This window comes from Octopus sinensis, linkage group LG15 (assembly GCF_006345805.1).
Source record: "Octopus sinensis linkage group LG15, ASM634580v1, whole genome shotgun sequence".
Classification (NCBI taxonomy): Eukaryota; Metazoa; Mollusca; class Cephalopoda; order Octopoda; family Octopodidae; genus Octopus; species Octopus sinensis.
This window is the reverse complement of record NC_043011.1, coordinates 25,147,702-25,172,090: the sequence shown is the minus strand read 5'-3', so window position 1 is coordinate 25,172,090 and position 24,389 is coordinate 25,147,702. Positions and strand designations below refer to the sequence as shown.

General features: G+C 31.9%; 1 protein-coding gene across 9 annotated transcripts in view; it reads left to right on the top strand.

The window, feature by feature from the left end:
- The window catches only part of LOC115220002 (histone-arginine methyltransferase CARM1), a 100,620-nt gene that overhangs the window by 64,774 nt on the left and 11,457 nt on the right, over positions 1-24,389 (top strand). For 2 of the 9 annotated variants that reach the window (XR_003882402.2, XR_003882401.2), the window contains exons 6-13: positions 344-521; positions 1,211-1,301; positions 1,574-1,655; positions 4,075-4,250; positions 7,806-7,943; positions 8,913-9,112; positions 10,333-10,434; positions 21,597-21,731. Coding sequence is in view for 6 of the 9 variants with exons in the window: in XM_036509555.1 (XP_036365448.1) it covers positions 344-521; positions 1,211-1,301; positions 1,574-1,655; positions 4,075-4,250; positions 7,806-7,943; positions 8,913-9,112; positions 10,333-10,434; positions 21,597-21,679 (1,050 nt within the window). In the remaining 3 variants the exon portion in view is untranslated. Of the gene's footprint in view, positions 1-343; positions 522-1,210; positions 1,302-1,573; positions 1,656-4,074; positions 4,251-7,805; positions 7,944-8,912; positions 9,113-10,332; positions 10,435-14,474; positions 14,844-19,143; positions 21,408-21,596; positions 24,139-24,389 lie in introns of those variants that run through there. The other 7 variants (XM_029790303.2, XM_029790306.2, XR_005002164.1 and 4 more) reach the window with 6 other exon arrangements.

The window sequence follows — 24,389 nt, the reverse complement described above, 5'->3', positions numbered from 1 at the left end:
AGCAAGAGACAAGAGTGATCACAGCAATGGCATGTACTCACAGCCAGTCACACGAAGTGACATATACTCAGCTATTTTAATCTAATACTGTCTGTTTCATATAAAAGATTTTTGATTATATCATTTTTAGTACTTAAAAAAAATTTTCTTCTTTGAAGGTTAACTTCTATTTTTAACTTGAGAAATAAAGAAAACTGGTTCTTTTTTTATTGTATGGAATATAACAGTTTAATTATCAATTTATTGCTGTGTCCCCCTGTGATTCCTACAGACTCTTTAGGCTTCACTATTGTTCTAACTAAAGGCAGGTTTTATTTGTATATTCTTTGCTTTACTCTTTTAGATGCTGGTCAAAGATAACCGACTTGTTGACCAAATTGTTGTTATCACGGGCAAAGTCGAGGATGTTACAATACCCGAGGAAGTTGACACAATTATTTCAGAACCTATGGGATATATGTTGTTCAATGAACGTATGCTAGAAAGTTTCCTTCATGCCAAAAAATGGCTGAAGCCTGGAGGTAAGTGAGCTTCTAGTCATTCTTTAATTGATATTATGTAGTGTCTTGAAGTGTAAGAGAAACAAGTTCAAACCTATCAAATGACACATCTCCTATGACTAAATTTAAAATGTGTGATTAGTTTGTTTTTAACCCTTTAGCATTCAAACTGGCCATATCTGGCCAGAATATTTAACCTGTTTTATATTGAAACTGACCAGAGCTTGCCTCTCACCTCAGCCCTACCATGTCATTCTAAAACTAAAAAAACCACATCACTGCAATCTCTAAACTACAAGATAATTCATGATTAATTCAAAACAATATAAATAAACAAACATCACATTTGACAGAATAATCTGAACACTAAAGGGTTAAAGTAGTTTCCGTTTCATGTCAATTTCTAAATCTGTTAGAATTTAGACATAAGCTTCTTTAGATTCAGCAGGAAAGTTTAATGATGGTTGTTTCTGATAGGACTCTATGAAAGAGGTGCTTGAGGGCTCTATTCACATCACAGTTCCAGTATTAGTGAATGCTGAAAATGGATGGATAGATGTTAGAATTTTTGGCATAAACCTCTTAAAATTTTTTTTTTGTTACTACTGTTATGTATAAACACACTCTACCTGTCTCTGCCTTTGTGTGTATAGAAGTCTTTAAAAAGAAAAAGAAAACAACCCCTTATCTCATTGCATTATTGTTTACAGGTCGGATGTTTCCTACACAAGGTGATCTCCATGTTGCACCTTTTACTGATGAAGCCTTATATATGGAACAGTATTCTAAAGCAAACTTCTGGTAATTATACACTTTGACTTCATCACAGTTTTGGAGACTCATTTGATGTTAAATATCATTGCTATATGTCGTGGTTGTTTCTTTGCACTTTTCAGCACCTGCATGACCAACAGCAAATTATGTAAAATACGGTGATATTTCCATTAACCTCATTTGAATTTTTAAAATAAATAAATTTTTTTTGTACTTACATTCTGTGTAATGATAGGAACATTATTTCATTATCTTCAACAAGATTGAGTTGTTAATACTTCATTGATTTATTCTCCTAGGTATCAAGAGTCATTCCATGGCGTTAACCTCATAAGTTTAAGAAATGCCGCTGTTACTGAATATTTTAGGCAACCAATTGTCGTAAGTACAGTTACTAGTTTATGAAAAGGCTCCAATTTCTTGCACAAGTTTTTTCTATTTCAATGTTTGATCTGCTTCATTTCAGTGTCTTATGGAATTGTGAAATGTGTGATTTGTGATATATGGGCTTTCCATTTTATCATTTATATATTTAGGGTGTTGCAATTTTTTTAAAATATCAAACTGTTGACACCTGGTTACTATGCATCATTGATAATTGATGTAAATAAGTGATAATGTTACTGTTGTTGATAATCAGCCATCAAAATCAGTCAGTTGAATAATTTATGGTATTTTGATGGTTTAAAAAAAAAATTTTTTTTTTTTTTCTGAAAAAGATATATTGATCAGTTTCTCTTTATAGAAAACGAAACAAGCTGTTGTATATTTGCTAGAACTCAATAAATTTACTATTGCTGAGTTCTCTATTTTCAAGTGATGTAGGATGATGATATTTTATTGATTAGTTTAAATAGTGATGCTACCATGCAGTTATACCATATTAATTTAGTATACAAATAAATAAAGTAACTTTTACATACTTGACCGACCATATCATCTTCAAATCACACCCCTACTCTCTTAAAAAGAAAGAACACACATTAGGTAATGTAGTCCTAAATACTCTATACCTGGGGGTGGTTGAATGCTTTTGATCATTGGTTTGCACTTTCAGAGCTGATCTAGGGCTAATCAACAAGAACAAAGCAACTTCGATTTTTGGTGTTACCAGTTCTGTTGGGGGATTTCAGTTTACAATAATTGGTTATTTGCTTTCTATTTACAATGGTTGTTGTTTTAAGTCCAGCTCAGCTCTGATTGAGCAGATATTTGATCAGAAATGTTCCAGTCATGAGCCTCACCTTCATAGTCTTTTTTTTTTGTAGAGCCTAATTGTTTATTTTGAGGTATAGTTTCTTTGTAATCACGTAGCATTACAGTTGTATTCTTTTTCCTAATCAGCTTGGGGAGATGTATTTCTTAGCCATTAATCGTAAATGTTTTGTTACCCCATGAGATTCGGCACACATTAACATCCGACAAAACAAACTCCACTGCAGCTTCCATTCGATCACGATCGTATCGTATAATTGATCTATTGGAAGGTGTAAGCTTCTTTCCACTTGCCATATGTTTATACTTTCATCTCAATGAAGTTACTTTCTTCATACCAGTACCAAACTATCTTACAAAACACTTGAAACTAAGGATACCACTAATGGAGCTGTAACAGCATTAGCTTGTACAACAGACTTTAATGATATTTTCCACCAATTTGCCTTCATCGACGACATCTCCTTCGTTTTTAACATAAGGCTTTCGGCAGCATACGGACTAATGATAGAGCATACTTTTTACATTATGGTACTGGTTAGTTTTACTAGTCGCTTTTTAGCTGCTTCGTCAAAGTCTTCCATTCAAGTACTTTCATGTTTAGCTTTTCTCAGTAATGATGACACTGATTTTAAACCAAATGTTTCATACAATGCCCCCCACTGTTGAAACAATTCGTGATGGATCACTAACTTCTGGTTCAGAATCCTCTTGTTCCATATACACACACTGTTTTCTTGTATTCATATTTGTTTTATGTGTGCCGACACCTCCCATAAGTCGCATTCTCTTTGTGGCACGTGTGTTTACATTTGCGTTGCATTTATTATCTCCACGACATGTACATCCACAATCCTTGACAACTAATACATCTTCCTTTTTTGCAAGTACCTGATAATTCTGACATAACTGCAGATTGGGTGAAGCAAAATCAAAATCTGGACTACCTGTGTGGTTTTTTTTATATGTTAATTTTAACCAATCAAATTGCTCTGTTTATTATTCAGTATTTTAAAGTTCTACAAAAGGTCAATACTCTGACCCACGAAGCTACTCTTAAAATAAAGTGTAATACAAAAGGTATTTGGCTGCTATTTTTGCAAAGAAGATTTTTAAAGGCAACCATTAAATTATTTGTATTCCGTTATTCTTTTATTTGTTCCAGTCATTTGACTGTGGTCATGCTGGAGCACCACCTTTAGTTGAACAAATTCACCCCAAGTAAGCCCAGTACTTATTCTATCGGTCTCTTTTGCCGAACTACTAAGTTACGGGGATGTAATCACACCAACATCAGTTAAGCGGCGGTGAGAGGGCACAGACATACAAATAAACACACACACACACATATGGGCTTCTTTCAGTGTCCATCTACCAAATCCACTCACAAAGCTTTGTTCTGCTTGCAACTATAGTAGAAGACGCTTGTCCAAGGTGCCACGCAGTTGGACTGAACCCGGAACCATGTGGTTGGGAAGCAAGCTTCTTACCACACAGCCCCCCTCCATCCCGCCTCCTTTTTGTTTCAATCTTTTGAGTTTTATTAAGCAAATTGATTAAAATTACTTTTCACTTTACTCCATAGGATACATTTGACATCCGAATATGCCTTGCTAAATCCAACAAACATGTGGTTGACTTCCAGAAAGCTCGAGAACAAGATCTTCACATCATTGACATTCCTTTGACCTTCAGTATGATGCAGTCAGGACTTGTACATGGTCTTGCCTTCTGGTTTGATGTTGCCTTTTTTGGCACAAAGTATGTATTTGTCTCTTTTATAGATTAGTGTGTCTTGTTTTAAGATTTCTGCTTTGAATTTTGTTTCAGGTTTGTATTTAAGAAAAATTTTTTCGATTGATGAGTTATTAGCAGTTCCTGTCAGATGGTTTATGTTTTAAAATTTGTATGTATGGATTTGAATTTTAAGATCTAGGTATGGCTGTTTGGTTATGAAGTTTGCTTCTCAAATGTGAGGTCTTGGTTTCAGTCCCGATGTGCAGCACTTTGGGCAATTGTTTTCTTCTATACCTGCAGGCTGGCCAAACTGACCAAAGGGTTGTGAGTGTGTTTGGTAGACAAAAACAATGTGTGTGTGTGTACCCTTGTCTTGACATTACTTGATAGTTTCAAATGAGGATCACCATCTTACAAGTAATGTTATTCATTTCTAGTCTTCCATGGGATATATTAGTTTATTTGGAAATAGATGAGGGTTTGTGATAGGAAGGGAAACTGGTCAGAAAAAATCTGCCCTAACAAATTCCATCTGACCTTTACAAGCATGAAAAGGTGGATGCTAAATGATGATAAATTTTTATATATCGTAAATCCTCGAGTATAACCCCCCCCCCCCAAATAATTTAAAGGTCAAAATCTCTAGTGCGTACTATATATGAGGTTAAAAATGAAAAAAAAATATTTTCTAAGCAATGTCCGAGTCTCTATTTGCTGTCCGGCAATGTTTATTCAGATGCATTTTGTGATGTCGGGCGTGAAAATACCTTAAGGTAAGCCTGAAAGCAATGACGTCATAAAAGAATCATCCATAACTTGCAGTAAGCAACATTTATTAAAATAAAAGTATTCAGAACACAAAATAACATGTAACAAAAACAATTTGCAAACATATTTACATTCCCATATAACAGTTAAGAATTTCACGCATGCGTGGAAGTGTTTGCTCGACTAGGTGCTGCTGACTTAATTACGCATGACTCAAGTTAGAGAAGGGGTGCATATTATACACAAGGTTTAGGTTTTTCAGAGGTACAGCCTCCTCAAAATCCCCTGCGTATTATACTCAAGGGTGGACTATACTCGAAGATTTTGATCATGAATGACCATAGGATTGTTCCTAGAAAGTTCCTCTTCAAGGCACAAGTCCAGGCAAGGTTATTTGTGGAAGACTGGCAGTCGCTCATGCATACTAGTCTTGCCTCTCCACTCCATTGATGTCCAAGGGAAAGATAAAGGGCAATACAGCTTGGCACCAGTGATGTCACAACTCACTTCTACAGCTGAGTGAACTGGAGCAACATGAAATAAAGTGTCTTGCTCAAGAATACAACACACAGCCTGGTTGAGGAATTGAAGTCACAACGTCATGGTTGTAAGCCCTGTGCTTTAACTACTGAGCCATGTGCCTTCGCGTGCGCGCTTCTTTCAGTATACACACAAAACAATTCCTTTTAAGTTAATTCTGACTACAGACTATTGTCATAAATAGAGACCATTCTGCACTCGTTTTCAAATGGGGGTGTGTGTATGGAGTGGTGACTTGTGGAAAACACAAATGCACACACATATATACAATAGGCTTCCACATAGTTTCCATCTACTAAATATACTCACAAGGCATTGGTCCACTCAGGGCTATTGTAGAAGAGACTTGCCCATTGTGGTACTTAGTGAAATTTATCTCATTATGTTTAGTTAAAAGATTGTTAAATGAATAAAAATGTATTTCATCATTGAATGTTTTAAGTGGTATCTTGTAGGGATATCCACATGCAAAATTAACTGATTCACCAATTTACAAATATCCATAGTTGTAAAGTTCTTGAAGGATTTTAGTCAAACAAATCAACCCTAGAATTTATTTTTAAGTCTGGTATTTATTTTATCTATCTTGCAAGTTGACCCTGTTGGTCCTGGTGCCATGTAAAAAGCATTCAGTCCACTCTGTAAGGTGGTTGGCATTTGGAAGGGCATCCAGCTGTAAAAACCATGCCAAAACTGACCTTGCCTGTGCTGGTGTCATATAAAAAGCACTCAGTCCACTCTGCTGGGTGGTTGGTGTTAGAAAGGGCATCCAGCTGTAAAACCCCTGTGGAAGCAGACATAGTTGCCTGGGGTAGTCTTCTGTTTGGCCAGCTCCTGTCAAACCATCCAACCCATGCCTGCATTGATGGCGGATGTTGGTGATGGGGATAATGATGAATGTCCTTTGCCAAACAAGTATGTTATGGTGCATAAACAAAGCACTGGTTTTCAAATGGTGGTGATAGGGGTGTGTGACTTGTGGCGAACACAAAGGTACACACATATACATGTCAGGCTTCCACATAGTTTCCATCTACTAAATATACTCACTAGGCATTGGTTCACACAGGGCTATTGTAGAAGACACTTGCTCAAGGTGCTTTGCAGTATGATTGCACCGAAAGCCACATGGTTGCAAAAATATGAGCATCTTAACCAGATAGCCCAGCATTCTAAAAATGGATGTAAAACAGCAATTACACTGCTGGGAAGTTTTACCCAAATTAAATTTCAAAGTAATTTTCAAACAAATCCATACAAATAACAAAACAGTGTGATGCAGTAAAGTTGTACCTCTACTTGTGAGGCCTTTTATATAGATGAACAGAATTTATGTATCTGTTTCATATAAAGCAGCTTCAAACTTAATTTCTGATGTTATTTGAGTCATAGCTTCAATGAAATTTACTATTTTTAAGAGAAAATATTGTATTTATCACTAATGTAAAAATATATAGTATTTCCCACTATGTAAGGTGGTTGGTGTTACGAAGGGCATCCAGACATAGAAATCATGTCAAAGCAGACTGAAACCTGGTGCAGTGTTCTAGCTTGTCAGCTCCTGTCAAACCATCCAACCCATGCCAGCATGGAAAACAGATGTTAAATAATGATGAAAACTAATATAATATTCGTTGGTAAAAATTTAAATAATATGAGTGCAAATGGGTTTGATTTGACTTACAGTTGCTCTGTGCAATATGTATTGAAGGAATAACCATTTGAGATATTCTGGTCACTATGATAATACTGAGACAAAGTTTTGAAGAAAGATCTCATGTCTCCCAAAATGTTAATTAAAAGAAGAAAATTGAAGTTTTTAAACAAACTAAAGATTTTGTTTGTTCTTTGTTATTATTTAATAAGTGAAAAAGGCAGTGAACTGGCTGAATTGTTAGCATACCAGGCAAAATGCTTAGCAGCATTTTGTCAGTTTTTGCATTCTAGGTTCAAATTCTGCTGAGGATGACTTTACCTTTCATCCTTTTGGGGTTAATAAAATAAATACCAGTTGAACACTGGGGTCAATGTACTCAACCTATTTCCTCTCCTGAAATTGTTGTGCCAAAATTTGAAATTATTATTTAATAAGCAAATAATTTGATGATGAAATGTGAAATCACTCCTGAAGTTTATCCCATCCTCCACTTCCCTCAGAATTCTGAAATGGCCGAATGGTGTTTTTTTTGTTTTTGCTAGTTTCCAGAAGAGCTCTTTTGATAAGGTTGTTCTTGGCTAGCACCATCATTGTATTTTATTACTCTCTTGCAGCAACTCTGTGTGGTTGTCAACTGCACCCACGGAAGCTCTTACTCATTGGTATCAAGTTCGCTGTCTTGTGCAAACTCCAGTTTTAGTGAAACAGGGTCAAACATTGACGGGAAAAGTTCTTTTAAGATGTAATAAACGGTAAGTTACTCATTTAATTTATGATTTTTATTTAATTATTTATTTATCTTAGTAAATAATTGAAATGCTGTTTCTTTGTTGAGAGTTAAACTTTACTACTACCTTAACCTTTCTAGTACCAAAATCAGGTATATCTACTCAAAATTTCATTACCCTTAACTGTGGAAAGTAGCTTTTATTTATTAGTTTTTTTTTTTTTTTTTTTTTTTTTTTTTTATATTGAAGAATGTCATGTTTGAAACTATTTTCTATTGAGATAATGTCTAGTTTATTGAGGCAGTGGGATTTGCAGAAAATACCAATTCTATGTTTTGGTGGATAATTAACATCACTGGTATAACCATGAAATTTTATTCTGCCATTAAAGATTTAAGTTCAGGGCACTGTTTTATATGTGCTAATAACCAAAGCTTTCTGTCTCGCTCTTTAAAAGGTAGATTGTATGAGATATAAAAAGTGTGATAGTACAGACACTAGTAGTGAAAGTAGAATCTCTCCAAAGACTAAAGAGAAATTAGTTGAGTATGATTTATAAGATATGAAGCAACCAACTTTCATGAATGGCAAAACTGTCCAACTCATGCCAGCATGGAAAGTGGACATTAAACGATGATGGTGATGATTGTCAAACCAAACTGAACCTCGGAGGGGAGTGTAGAAGTTATCTACTGCGCTCAAACCTTTTAGTAGTGTGTTGTGCCTTTTGGCACAGCTTTTAAAGTGTGTGTGTGTGTTTATAGTACAATGTTTTGTATGGGATATTTGGTGATTCTATGGAAATTAATTACAGGTTTGTAGATAGTTATAGATTTAGGGGTCAAGTTATTTGTGGCTTATTTGATGTGAAATGAAAAATAAAATATCCCATTATTTTAATGATATCCGAACAAAAACACAATATTTTATTTGTTTATATTTATGTTCATATCTTGTGGATATGTGAAGTTAGTTTCATATATTATATTGCAGACAAAGTTATGATGTTGATATTGAACTGAATATACCAGGAACCAATACAAAATCTACCAATTCACTCGATTTAAAAAATCCTTACTTTCGATACACTGGTCAAACACCACAGCCTCCAGCAGGAAATAGCAACCAGTCGCCATCAGATTCATATTGGAATAGTGTAGCAACTGGTAATTTGTCAAACAATTGTTTATCAGGTAACTTTTGATCAACATTCTTCAATAGTTTCTTTTCCAAAATTCATCTTCTCACTAGTATCAGTTTCTGCCATTCTCCTCTTGATATTTTAACATAAGGATTGTCCAGGAATTATCTAGTATACAGTATCAGCTATTTTGAATGTCTACTAACTTTACATTCTCAGAATATTAACTGGTCATATCTAGCTCAAGTACTCTACCTGTTTAAACCGGCCAAATCCAACCTCTCACATCTGCCCTACAATGTTATTCTAAAAAAATAAAGAACTGCATCATTGAAATCTTGAAGCTATGAGATAATGCATGATTAGTTCAAAACAATGTGAGTAAATAAAAATTACATTTGACAGAATAATCTGAATGCATAAGGGATAAATGATTAAATAACCTATTTTTATTTTCATCAATTAATGTTTTTCAATATAGAGTAAAAGTTAATCAGGATTACAGTATGTTTTATATAATATGATCTAGGGATCTAAGTGTAGGAAGTTGGTAAGCTTCAAGCAGTGAGTGACAGGTATATTTTGTACTATGTCTCCTCTTATCAGTTCAACTTGCTCACTATTGTAGTGGAGTTGACTTGGAAATTCTGAGCGACATTGTAACCTTCATTTCATTGAGGTAATCTCAGCTTGATGATTAGCTATGTTGAACATAACCATTACATCAAGAGGTTCAGTTAGCTAAGAGACGTGTGCATTTTACATGTTCTACTCTCTCAGTTTGAACACACACACACATAGCATATATCAGAAGACTGAAACAAATTTTAATATTATAATATCACTATGTGTTAAGAAAGTAAGCGTTTTTCTTCTCATGCATTCTTTGTCAACAGCATAGAAGAAATGTGCTTAGACTGATGCTCTGTAGTATTGAAATACATATGTATAAAACACTTGATAAACATGTTAACTACCATTTAATTAGGAGTGATTTTCATATGTTGTCCTAGAGCACATCAAATTGTACTCTTGGTCCAGGTACCTAAACTTGTGTTATGAATGAAAAATTCCTCGTTTCACAGTTGATTTGTTATCTGTAAAAAAAGGCATCTATTTGTAAAAATCACTGGATACAACTGTAAATTACCAAAAGCTCTCAGCAACATTGCTATCAAAAAAAAAAATGAAACAGTAAAAGAAAAAACCCCAAAACAGAGTAGTTTGTCTTGTTCAATATTCTACTCATATTTTCTCTCTATTCTTTTATAGGAAATCAGTCTTCCTATATCAATGGAATCTTAAATGGTTTAACAGATAATACTCAAGTAATTGCTCAACAAGGTGTTGTCCAAACTAATCTGATACCACTCTGTAAGTACACTAGTTTCCATCAAGGTTGTTAAATAACTGACTCTTGTGCTGTTATCATTTTTTAGTATTTTGCATTTTCATTCTCACCCTTTTTTATTTGTAAACAAATATTTCTATGATGTATAAAAATTACTTTCTAAAAAAACTTCAGGTACTTATTGTTGTTATTGTTATTGTTTCTTTTCTTGTTTCTGTTACGTTCCTTTATAAGCTGAGGGGGAGATCAATTAAGGATTTTTCCTTTTCTGATAATGTATAAAAATGTAGCTTTTATTGTCATATGGCTAATCATTTTCTAGAGAAATGTTCCTGTGACAGTTATGCATCGTAAATGTTATTCTTTTTTTTTCCTTTTAATATTCTACATTTGCTCAAATTTGTCTATTAGCATTTTAGTATCTTCGTCGACTTGACTGAGATATTCCAGTTTTGGTTGTTATGGAAACTTAGTTCAATAGCTAAGTCAGTATTCAATATTTTTGCCCCCATTTATAACTATTTCCTGCATATTCACAATGATACCATTCTGTTTATCATGCAGTTGTGTCTCAGAGCAACTCTTGCTTTCTTGTGTTTGCTTTAAGAAACATGAGATTTTTACTATCTTGGTTTCTGTTCCTTCTGTCTTATCTTTCAACTTAAGTTTCTTCAAGTAGTCTTTGGTCATTCTTATTTTGTTTTGGCATCTGGCAAGGGCAAGCTTTAAAGTAATTGTTTTGATATTCTTTGAGCTGGTCCTAAGCTGTTACCATCTATGCTTCTCGGTTATGGGGTTTTTTGGTGCAAAAAGACCCAAGTTGCTATTTAGGTGTTTATGTATTCATTATTTATTATTATTGTTGTTTGCAGTATTGGTTCTGGCTCCGTATTCTGTGTTCAAATCCTGCTAAAGACAACTTTATCCTTCATCTCTCCAGATTTGGTAAAATAAAGTACCAGTCTGGAGTTTATGCAATTAACTACCCACCTTTTCCCCCAAATTGCTAGCTTTTCTAAAGTTATTTTAAGACAGCAAGCTGTCAGACCTGTTAGCATGCTAAGCAAAATGCTTCACAGCATTTTGTCCGCCCTTATGTTCTGAGTTCACATGCTGCCGAGGTCAACTTTGCCTTTCACCCTTTTGGGGTCAATAAAATAAATACCTGTTGATCACTGGGGTTGATGTAATTGACCCTCCATCCAATTGCTGGCCTTGTGACAAAATTTGAAACCATTATTATTATTATTATTATTATGACAGTGAGCTGGCAGAATCATTAGCACACCAGACAAAATGCTTAGTATTTCATCCATTTTGAGTCAAAATTCCACCAAGGTCAACTTGCCTTTCATCCTTTTGGGATTGATGAAATAAATACCAGTTGAGTACTGGACTCAACATAATCGACTACTCCCACTTTCGATAATTTCAGGCCTTGTACCTATTGTAGAATGGATTATTATTATTATCAAAAAAATATTAAAAGTTATCATTGGTGACAGCTCTTAATTCTCTTAGATTAAATACTTGAACAATAAAATGCCATTTAAAAAAATTAGAAATATCAATAGGTTTCTTGAAAAAAATTATCTTTTAGTCTTCAAAAATAATTTTATTCACAGTAAAATATACTAACTATTTGTCATCATGGTTAGAATCTACAATCATGTTAACTATTAACCCTTACACAATTAGCAGAATTGTCTGCTGTTATTTTTAGTGTGTTCCTGCCTAATTCCTTCAGTTTAATCTACCTTAAAGGAAAAGTAATAAATAATGAATTGTGTGAATTATAAAATTAATGGCAAGCATTGATTCTGTTTTTGTAATGAACAGTTGCATTTATATTTCTTACTTGTTTGTGGAATCTTGATATCTATCCTGGTGCTAATGAGAAGTTGTATGATCAGCAATGGTTTTCAAGTGGCTGCAAAAAGTGTGAACCTGGAAAACAATATGATCTTATTGTTATATTTCGGAATGGTCATATTGCCAGTTTAGCCAGTAAAAACACACGCACTATATATTTGGTGTTATTTTGCTTCAGTGTTATTTATTTTTTACATTAATCTTAATCTTATTTCAGCCAGAGTTCTTTCGTCACGCTCCTGTGACCGCATCAGTGGTCCTTTGTTTTCTTCTTTCTTATTTGTGTCTCTCCTTACTAACCGTCAGCCATTTTGTATATTTTGTAATTAAATACATTAGATATCTATTATTATGATTTTTCACTGTCTGTCTGGCTATCTCTTTTTCTCTCGATTAAAATAATGAAAAATATAGTACACACATTGGGTTTAAATTACAAATACAAAATGGCTATCTCTTTTTCTCTCGATTAAAATAATGAAAAATATAGTACACACATTGGGTTTAAATTACAAATACAAAATGGCTGACGGTTAGTAAGGAGAGACACAAATAAGAAAGAAGAAAACAAAGGACCACTGATGTGGTCACAGGAGTGTGACGAAAGAACTCTGGCCGAAATAAGATTAAGATTAATGTAAAAAATAAATAACACTGAAGCAAAATAACACTAAATATATAGTGCGTATGTTTTTATTGGCTAAACTGGCAATATGACCATTCCGAAATATAAAAATATCTGTTTCAACACACGACTTCACATAAAAAATCTTGCACAACAAATATTTAAACGTACTAATATGATCTTATTTGTCTTGGAATCTTAAGGCTACACTGTGACTACTTCAACTGGCAAGTCTGGCAGCTTGCATTGCATTAAATATAATGAACATGTTATAACTGCAATTTTTACTCAACTCTTTGTTCAGAATCATAGATATAAAATTGAACAAAGAACAGCTAGAAATAATTCATTATATACACACACACACGCATATATTTTATGTTATAAATTTTAACTTTATGAAGTGAAATGAAGTAAACTCTGTTATAATCCAATATATTAAACTTCATGGATTTTGTTTGCAAAGGTTGGGAATGTCTTTCCTGCACTTGAATTGGATGTAGGTAGAAGGTAACTTTATCTTTGTTGTGGAGAGGGAAGTACAAAAAAAAAAAAAAGAGAGAGAGAGAGAAAAAGGAAAAATTTGGTTTTTGTTCAAATTCAAACCTTGTAGTATTCATAGATGTTAATATGTTTACTAAGGATCAGGTTTATGTGCAAAAGAATTTCAGAGATTCTAAAAGACCCTGGCATCACAGGAATGGTCAGTCAGTCAACGCCCGCAGTTTTTACGTTTTTGCATTTGGATTAATTTGTTCTGAATGCCTGCTCTTTTACTTCTTGTAGCTTCCCTGGAGTCTTCTACTTTTTTTTTTTTAATAACACTTTTATTGCGTAATCATCTGCTTCACTTATCTATTTTCTTTGCTTTCCTTATTGTTTGTATGCCTTAGACAGAGAAGGTTCGGAAATGTTTGGTTGGAGAAAAACTAATTAATCAGATTGATTTATTTAATGTTTGATAAAAATTCATAAGGTCTGCTGGATTGCTGTGAAGAGAAGCAAGTTCTGATGTTTTGGGGAGAGCATTTCGTTGAATTTTACAAATTCTATTTACTGGTATATTTATTTCTTCTTTAACTGATGAGACCAATTCCCCTCATATTGTAGTTGTTTTCTTTGTATATACAGTAATGGTTTTATTGTCATTCTAAAACAGTTTATTTATCCTTACACTCTTAGCCATTCATTGGATTTTATTTTCATGTTTTGAAATAGGTTTTTTGTTTTATTATTTTATTTTAATGTTTTTAAAACTACTTATTGTGCTAATATTTTCCTACTGATTTTTGTATAATTTTTAAATAGAGGATTGTTTTGGTGTTGAGTAAAAGGTAATGTTGAACTTTTCAATGTCTGTTTCTCAAAATGAAATAAGGTTTTGAAAGTTTCTACTGAAAATATTTGCAAATATTCCCAGATTTCAATGAGTTACTTCAATGAGATTTCTTCAAGAGATTCTTTTTTTAAATCGACAAAGCTTTGAGATTTTAGCATATATTAAAAAATTTTTTTTAGTCTAGCTTTTGAATTTTTTAATCTGATCCTTGTTACTTTCTATTTAAGGTTCTTCATATGAGAATATGTTACAACGTGATTTTGTCCACATGTAAAAGAACTCCTGTTATATTTTCTACTCTCCTTTTAAAAACTAGCAAGAAAAACAAACAAAAACATGCATTAAAAGACAAAAAAAAAAAATTTCACCTGATCTGTTTCAAAAGTCAAGCTGTGCAACCTCTTTCTGAGACCGGCTTCAATTTCACTCTGGATAACTGAATATGTTGTTCTTTTGTTGTTGTTTCACAGACCTCTTTAGTTTAAAAAGAAGCTGAAACACTTTAGCTAGGGGAGTTTTTGCAAATCAAATTTTCTGATTAAAAAAAAAAAGAAAAAAAAAAAGGAAAATATCTCCATTTCCAATAATACTGCAGCCAAATTCCATCTAGCTTTCAAGGTACATATTTGTGTATGATTTTTCACTGTCTGTCTGGCTATCTCTTTTTCTCTCGATTAAAATAATGAAAAATATAGTACACACATTGGGTTTAAGTTTGAAATGTCTGTTCAACATTTCTGATTCAATCTTTGAATTTTTGTTTCTCTTTTTTACAAATAGCTATAATTATGTTTTCTCTTTTCATCTCATTCTTTCAATGCTGAAATTATTTCAATATAATAAAAAAAATCTTTTTTTAGTTTTTGTTCATTTCATTTTTATTTATTAACTTTTCTGTTTTATGGGAGTTGGAGATGATGGGAATATGATGTCCTATGGTGCTAACCTAGTTGATTTGTCAATAAGCTAGAAATTATTTCTATGGCTATTGTCATAACCATCAGCTTCATTTTAGCTGGTCAAGAAAGAAAATATATATTCACTGAAATATATTTGCTTAGTATTTCCCCTTAGATATTAACTCACTAACATTTAGTCGCTGATAAATATCAACTTTTGTTTCAATTGTATTCTGCTTTTCAAAGTGTGCTTGTTTTATTAACTCTCAAAATGGAAGATGATTTCATTCAGGCAGTTTCATTATGCCTATTATTTAATTTATAATGCTTTTTGTAGCCATTTTGCTTGATCTAGAGATGCATTTGATGGCTAATAGATATCTAATTTAATTTTCACTACTTATTTCCAGTGGATTCACTGCAGAACTCTCTTGTTGCTATTGTGACATGATGAAACATTTATAAACTTATTTTGAAGATTAATTATTAGTGCAAGTTGCCATTTTTTGGCAGCCTTTTGTAATGCTAGGATAACTTTAGGAAAAATTCATATACCTATATATAAGGAATGTCACATTATAATATTGATGTGACTGGGTTTTTTTTTTATTGTATATATTTGTAGGTTTTCTTATGATAGTTTTCTTGTCAGGCTTATAAATGTGATGGTGAAACATCAATAAACTGACAATAAATGTAAAAGCAAAAAAAAAATATTTTAAGTGTATCAACAAATATAAAATGATGAAAATAATTTTGGAAATAGTGATTGCACCAAACATCAAATTACAATCATGATAAACTTTTGCATGAATATAAAGAGCTTACAGGCATCACCATTATTATAATGTAATGTGATTTATTGTAATTAAATTAAACTAACATGATGCCATTATTCAAATTGTGTAACATTTTGGTTTAATTTGTTGAAAAGCTCGATTTGAAGTAATTTTATGTTGCATTAATAATGTTTTGGAAAATTTTAGTATGTAATAAAGCAAAGTAATTTATTTTCTCCATCTATGTTGTTTCTGCATTTAAATGTGGAAGAGTGGGGAATAGAAAAGTTAGCTGCAGGATATTAAATGATTTAATGGGACATGGTTTGAAAGACAAATGAAAGGACAAATGCAAACTGCACTCGTATGTAGGAGGGCCCAACGTTATAGTAATTAGAAACCATCTAAGAGTAAAATTGGTTTAAAACAATACTACAGTTGGAATTTTATATACATAGGAAACAAATGCCATTATTGCCCAAATTTGAAAAATAAATGTAGCTTTTCTGTGAAGTCGGCAAGATGGCCAAAAAAAAAAAAAGAAAGAAAGGAAGAAAAACTGCAACAAACTGCAAAAAGAGCTTCTGTCTCTCTCTCTCTCTCTCTCTCTCTGTACAAAGCAAGTTACTAATTAAAGCAGATGCCCTGTGTATTCTCTACTTCACCCCAGTTACTATGTTGCTATTATAGCCATTTAACTTTCTTATAAATAAGAGCTGATCTGATGAAGTCATCTACTTTATCGAAAATAATCCAAACTCTTGTGCAATATCATTTTACTGCAGCAGTTTTTATATCTTCTTTATTGTATTTGCAATGATTTCTTTTTGTCTTTTCTGTCGGTGTATACAAGTAAAAAAAAAGGGGAAAAAAAACAAAAAGAAAAAGCAAACCCCCAAAATATCATTTTCGTTGCATCAATTCAAAAATGGTGTTTAGTAGACCAATTTGAACTAGAATGCTATTTGATTAGTTTTCTAGATATGCTGATATTCAATATTTTGTTGGGTTTATGTTATTGATGGAATGCCAGGAAGTTTGTTGATAGCATGTTGTCTTTCTTTAATCTTGAATATAAAATGTACTTTTGTTTTTTTAAATTTTTTTTTGAGGTGAATTAAAAAAAAATCTTATTAAATAAAGTCTAAAAGTTTTTTTATTGAAGAGAATTTGCATAATTCCCATTAGTGATTTGATAAGCATTTTCAAAATAGAAATCTCCTATATATATATATATCACATTACCAAATATCAAAGGTATAAACAACTTCAACAGGAAAAGTTTTGTAGAAAGTTGTTTCGCTAGATATAGCAGAAGACAAGTATAGAAACCATCACATTAAACTTTATTCCTTAGATTTTGTTTTCTGTCATGAAAATAGAATTATCATTCCATGTCAATGCATTGATTTGAAAGTGCAAGTTTTTGAAGTGGCAATTTGTACTTACAACAAAGTCTTAGTGTAATTAAACCCAAGTTCTAAATTAAAATGTTTTGAGATTATCCTCATTTTTAGCCTTTATTTCTATGTAATAATATTATTAAATAATCTTTTTTTTGTAAACTCAAGATTATAACAGATTTATATAATGAAAATTATGATTTAAGAATATAAAAAAAAGATTGATTTCCTCTGTTCAAAGCATGATGGATTATGGAATGTGGGACTCTCTGGAAAAGCCTTAGCCATTTCTCAGCCATATTTTTCACAATAATAGTTTGTAAACCTCAGTTTACAATGTAATTGGGAATTTAAGAGTTTAATAAAATAAAATAAATGTAAAGTTTTCAATTATTGGTGTATGCAGGCTAGTGTTTGGAATTCAACTTGAAAATTTCCTTCATAAGACTATGATGAAAGTTATATCTATTGAAATTTTGTGTTATTTATGCAATAATAAAATTTCAGTTGTGTGTTTTTCTCTCTCATTTATTTAAATGTGAACCACTTCAATAATGGTCTGTTTCAGTTGAGTTAGTGTTATAGAACTCGGATCTTGATTAGTTTGCACTTGAAATCATCAAATGGTGCTTGTTGGTTATAAGTAAGATTATTGTAAGTATGTGCTGCATGTCTGCAATGTTATTAGGTTTATCAATAGTAACCACTAATTTATTCTTTCTGATAGTTATACTTTATACTTAAAAAAAATATATTTTCAGTCTAAATTTACAAGACATTTAAATTTTGCCTGCCCGATTTAAAATCTTTGAGAGAAAAGAAAAAAAAAACCCCAATGTTTTGTATTTACAAAATGTTTGTGATAATGATAGGTAACACTGGATTATATATAAGTGAAGGAAAGATTTTCTGTAATATGATTGAAGGCCTTGTATACTTTACAGGTTAATTATTGATATATGATTTGCTTTTGTTTTCCACTTGACATTGCTAATATATTTTCATAGGAAAGAATGGTGACTTGTCAGAAATTTGAGGTTTGTACTTAAATAGATCAGTATTTTCTTGTGAGCCTATAACTTAATATGGATAGGCTTGGTTTGTCATTCTTTGATAAAAATAATTTACTGGCTATAGGAAGCTTCATGAAATATTTACTAGCAAGGTTGATAAAATATTTCCTAGCTATATGCTAAATCATATAGCTAGATGCAGATTTTTGGCCTAGTGCTAATGCAAGAAATCAATATGTGTGTGTGTATGCATTTGGTGGTGGTGGTGTGTGTGGGGGGGTCAAGCATTTGTCAACCCTCCCCTCTTCCTTAAGTAATGTTCAGATTAAGATGCTAGTATACTGACTAAATTTGTTTCCTTTTTGTAGATTATTATGCTACTATGGTATTTTGACCCCTCTGCCTATTCCTACCTGCAGGGAAAAAAATGTTTTAGAACTAGAAAATACTAAGTGTTTGTAAAACTTTGGTTTTTCCAACAAAATTCTAAGAAAACCTTAGAGAAAATGTATTTTTTTTATTTTAATTCTCCTTTAGCTAAATTTGTAACAGTGTTGTGAGAAATAAATTTCTAATTACTATTCATAAAAAAAAAAATTCATAAACTACCAATGTTCATAAGCCTGTTTCCTTCTGTGTTTTTTTTTTAAAGATAAAAACCAAATTCCTCCCTCTTTTCAGAAAGAATGTTAGTTAGCCAATTACAGGTAATTTCCCAAGAGTGTTAGCTGTAATTGATTTTTTTTCTGTAGTTAAGTAAACTGAGACTTGTAGAATTGTATTTTTTTTCTTCTTTTTCCAGGGAGTCAATGAATGCCTGCAGTCTGTACATATCCGCAACATATTCAGTTGTGCAATATCTTACCCATTCAGATAATACAGAAAGGAAGATATTGTTCATATGCCTTCACACACATGCCCGTACAATCACACACACATGCCCGTACAATCACACACACATGCCTGTACAATCACACACACACATGCATGTACACACACACACGCATGCATGTACGCGCACACACACACATACACAAGAAGCACAGTTTTGAGTTTTAACCTAAAGTGGGCAGTCATGAAATTCCAAATTCAATGTCACTAATTAGTCCTTTCTTTGACTGCTAAGCTCGCAATAGCTTCAATAATTTTGTCTTCAAAATCTCTTGTACATCAAAGTGACTATATACATTACCCTCCAAATGTGATTTTAATCTTTTGAAAGTGTATTTATGTCTTGAATTATAAATACACACACATACACCCATACACACATCCTGTGTTACAGAAGAGTAAAAAAAAAAATCTAGTCATAACATGAAATTCTCTAATGTGAAATGCATTTATCCATTGATTTCCGTGTTCATAGAAACCAATTGAAAAATAATTTTAGCATTACAAATCTGTTATGCCATGATTTTCAGTGGTGCAATACTTCTGCATCAGGGATGTGTGTGTGTGTGTGTGTGCACAAGCAAATCCATCCACCTGTCATATATAATGCAAACATACATGTACATTTAAACATATGCTACTTGTTTTTATGCTCAACTTGCATACAAAAACCCACAAATATTAATTGAAGGACCTCTCAATCCATTTAAATAGAGTATCACATTGATTTTCACAAGGGAAAAGTTGGCAGTGACTTTGAAATTTTTGCCACTTGTTGACTTTGTTCGTCCGAGAAAGCCAACAACTGATGAAAAGTCATTATCAATCTTTTTTTCCTCCAACATATATAAAATTGATTGAAATTTCTGGCATACCAAAGGAAACTTTTTTTAAAAATCCCACTTGAGATTGCTTGAATAACAAATTGTTCATATTGAAAATAAATTAAAAAAATTTTCAATGAAAGTTTAATCACGACATGGATGATATGAGGTTTTAATTGCTCAAAACCAGCATACTATACCAATATATATATATATATATATATATATATATATCATTTGTAGGTATTTTATTAACACTTCTCTCCTTAAAAGTCTTGCTTATATAGATATATATTGAAGTAATTGAAATATATAGACAGCCCATAGTTAGGTATATAATCATGCAAGGGTAATAGTTGTTATTTTCTTCACAACTTTTTGCTAAGTTTCATTAGCACTGAGAGCTATTGTGCTGATCATTATCATAAAACTGGAACGCTAATTTTGATACAGTAGATACTATTACATAGTAATAGTATCACTATGTTTATAAATGATGGAGAATATGTTGCTATATAGCAATAATGTACATTCACAATGTACTTTAATATACCCACACCCGTCTTCAGGTTTAAAGCCAACTGCCAAATATGTGGGTCACTCAACTTGTTGGAAATACAAACCAAGATTACAAACTCTCTAATCCTCTTGATTGAAAGATGGACACAGTAGAGGATGTAGTTCTATATATATATATATATATATATATATATAATGCTCAAGAGGTGTGCAGGATGGTTGTAGCTGGCTAGAATGCTTTCGTTAGCAGGCTTATTCAGTAAGGGTTGGCCTTAAACCAAGCAACAATAACAACCTTAGGTTTAGTCTAAATAAAAGATATTTTTCAAAAATATCTGTTATCATGTGGACACAAATTTCTACTTCTTGTAATTTTGAAATAATTTCTTAGCTGAAACTTGTCTTTTGGAAGTAAAATTTGATAGAATTATGGTCTTGAATTTGGTCATTAATAAACTTGGAAAAATTCATAATTTATTTGATTTTTCCCCTCCTCTTTTCATTAATTTTATGAATTCTTTTCAGATTATTAACAATTTTCAAATGAGAACGTTCATCTCCTTTTGCAATCTACTGGTGAGAAAAAAGAAGGAAGTTAATTATAAAAATATTGATATATCAATCAATAGGATGTGTTTTTTTTGTGGGTATAGGAAAACATTACTTTCTGAGAGGATCATTAGTAAGATAACTGATTATGTGTGTGTATATATAATAGAGGTGTAAAAGAATGACTTGTTTGTTTCATTTTTACTGAAAAGAAAAAAAAAGGAAAAATACCATAGTTTATAAAATTTATTGTATTGGAAAGTCTTGCTTTTACGTTTCAGAATAAAAAAAAAAAAAAAAATGAAACAAGCAAACAAAAAAAAAAGTGGAAAGCTATTTTCATTATGATTTATTCTGATTGCAACATTCAGTGTGTGTGATTTTTTTTTTTTTTTTTTTTTAAATGTGTCTTTTTATTTTTAAAAAAAAGAAAATAGAAAAAAGTAAATTTTATATTTCCTATCTTGCCAAGATGCCAGTTCCGATGATGTGGAACCACGGTACCCAATGCAACGTGGTGCTGAGGGCGTGGCTGGACAGTGGTGGTGTCAGTGAATCTCAACTATCTACATTAAGGGGGGGTAGGTCCTCATCAAATTTTTGCGAGGTGATTTTTTTTTCCTTTTGCTGGCTTTTTCCAATGTTTTCTTTCTTTAATTATTTCTTAATTTAAAAATATAATGATATAAATTTATATTTTTAAAGTTGTAAATATTCTATTTTCCTCATTTTTTTTTCTAAATTTATTTTGTTAAAATATTTTATTATTACAAAGAATTTTTCAAACTACTATCCTCATCTTTGGTTTTATTTCCCTTCTTCTTAATGTTTTCATGTCTAGAATTTTTAAGCAAATAATTGCTTTAATTTTCTTAGAGATATACCTTGGTACAATGAAGTATTAAATGAGTTTGTAGATTTTTTTTTTTTTTTGTGGCTGGCTATATTTGTTAGTGCCAAATATTTCACTGTAAAATGGATTTGGCTGTCCGAACAATTTTGCCCGCATTGTGATGAAGCTTTTCCTGTATCTATTTATTTGTCTGAGTAGGATGTCACCATTTACTTCAGGAAAATAATCAGCAAAGTTATTGGCTAAAACACGTAAAAGAAACAAAACGAAACAAGATGAGAATAGTAGTCAATGAAACATTTGAATTAAAAACAAGATTGCTTTTTATTCTTATCTGAAACAAACATTAGAAATAGCCTAGTTATTTAAGTTATCAACATGTTTTAAACATATCAGTCATTTTCAAGGAATTTTGAATCTTGTTTTCAAGAAAGAAGAAAAGAGAAAAAAAAAATAAAACCCCAAAATCACAACTGATTTTATTTTTTAGTCTTTCCAATCTCTTAGTTACCTTTTTACTAATACTCCTCCATTTTGCTAATGTCTTTTGCATTTGGTCTGAACTTAAAGGATATTGCTTTCATATCTTTTGTGCCAAGATTCGGCATATTTTTTCTTTGAAATTTCTCGAAGGTTACTCTTTTTATACCTACCCTCCTTAATTTGTGTTTGAGATATGATTAATGTTGTGTACTAACAGGAATGAAAACACAACACACCACACATACACATGCACATAAATGCATAGAACTATATTTGCATATTTAAATTTTTATGTGTTCCTGCATTTTAATTCACCAGTTACTGCCATAGCAGTTTTTATTGAAGTATATCTGACTATGACAAAGCATTGTAAAATGAGACAATCTAGTTTTGATTCTCAGTTGAAACTAGTCCTCTTCATTTACAGTAATCATGTCCTTAACGTGATCAACATTGCACAACTTCATTCCGCTCTCTGAAATGGGGTTCTTGTATTCATCTTTTATTGCCAGTGTTAGTAGGATATAATCCAAGTCATCCATAGAATGCTTAGTTGAAAGGGCAAATTAAAACATTATTCAACAATTTCGACATGTTTATTAACTAGTGTAATAGTGTTATTAGTTTTCTTCAACTTTTCTGCATGATTTGTTGTTTGCATATCAAATTACTCTGGTATAATTACCAATTTCCTGGTGGGTTGTGTTTTTGGTAGGTGCAATATTTCGTAACTACATGGTTTGGTTTGTATGTGACACATGCCACACAATGGTTCTTACTGCCGAGAATGGCTGATTTAATTTTTATTTAATTTATAATAAACCTATTTACTGTGGAGAAACCTTAGTATTGTTTCTATGTACTTTACAATTGCTTCTATTTAATAATTTTAAATCTATGTAGTGTGTTGATATCTAATTACAGTTCATGAATCAGCAAATGTTTGAAAGCTTGACTACATGACTAAGAAAAAAAGAAAAAAAAAATTTTTAAATAAACCCCTGGAACAGTGGTTGAATTTCTGCGGTCTTATATTAAGATAGATATGTGTGTGATTGACACATTACTACTATTATGAATTCATTAGTAAATGCTTTCATTATTCTCCACATGGAGCTGTCCTCCATAACAATGTAACAGAATGGGCCATGATAATACATATTTATCACACCATCAGCCCTAGAGTTGTTGTCTTCCTGAACTTGTGTAGCTCGTGGTATATTTAAGGTCTTGGAAATCTTTGTGCGAGCTTATACAGCTTATATTTACAGGTGCTAACCAAGAAAGAGTTCTTAAATTTGGCAACATTTTTTTAAAACATCATTCTGGGTCAAAGATTATTTACAACTCCTACATTTTGGGGCTTTAAAACTTACATAGACCAGGTATTTGTATGAACACACATGATGATTAAAATAAACTATCCTCTTTAGTTTACATATTCTTCCTATTTCACTCTGTATCTGCCATTTAAATGTTTTCCTCCCCCACTTTTTGTTTATCTTCTGAATAAAATCGATCCCAAATCAAAGTGTGGTTATCCTGAACTTGTCCAACCTTATTGCATTGGACAAAACTGTGAATTTCATTGATAATGCATTTAAAAATAAAACAAAACAAGGTTTCACATTAATTTTCCTCAAACTGTAAACAATAAAGATGGATTGGTCAACATTAATATCCAGTGTTGTGTTTTGTAATCCACCATACTTTTGCTTTAATAATCATTCCCCATATTCACATTTGAATGGACATTAAAAAAGAAAAAAAAAATTTTTTAGTATCATCACAAATCCTATTTTGGTTACACACCCAAATTACTAATTTTTTTATTAATTGTTGATGAGAATGATTACGCTTTGATTGGATGAATGGTGTAATAAGATAGTGATATCAAAATTTCTTAAATATGATTTTACAATTACAAGC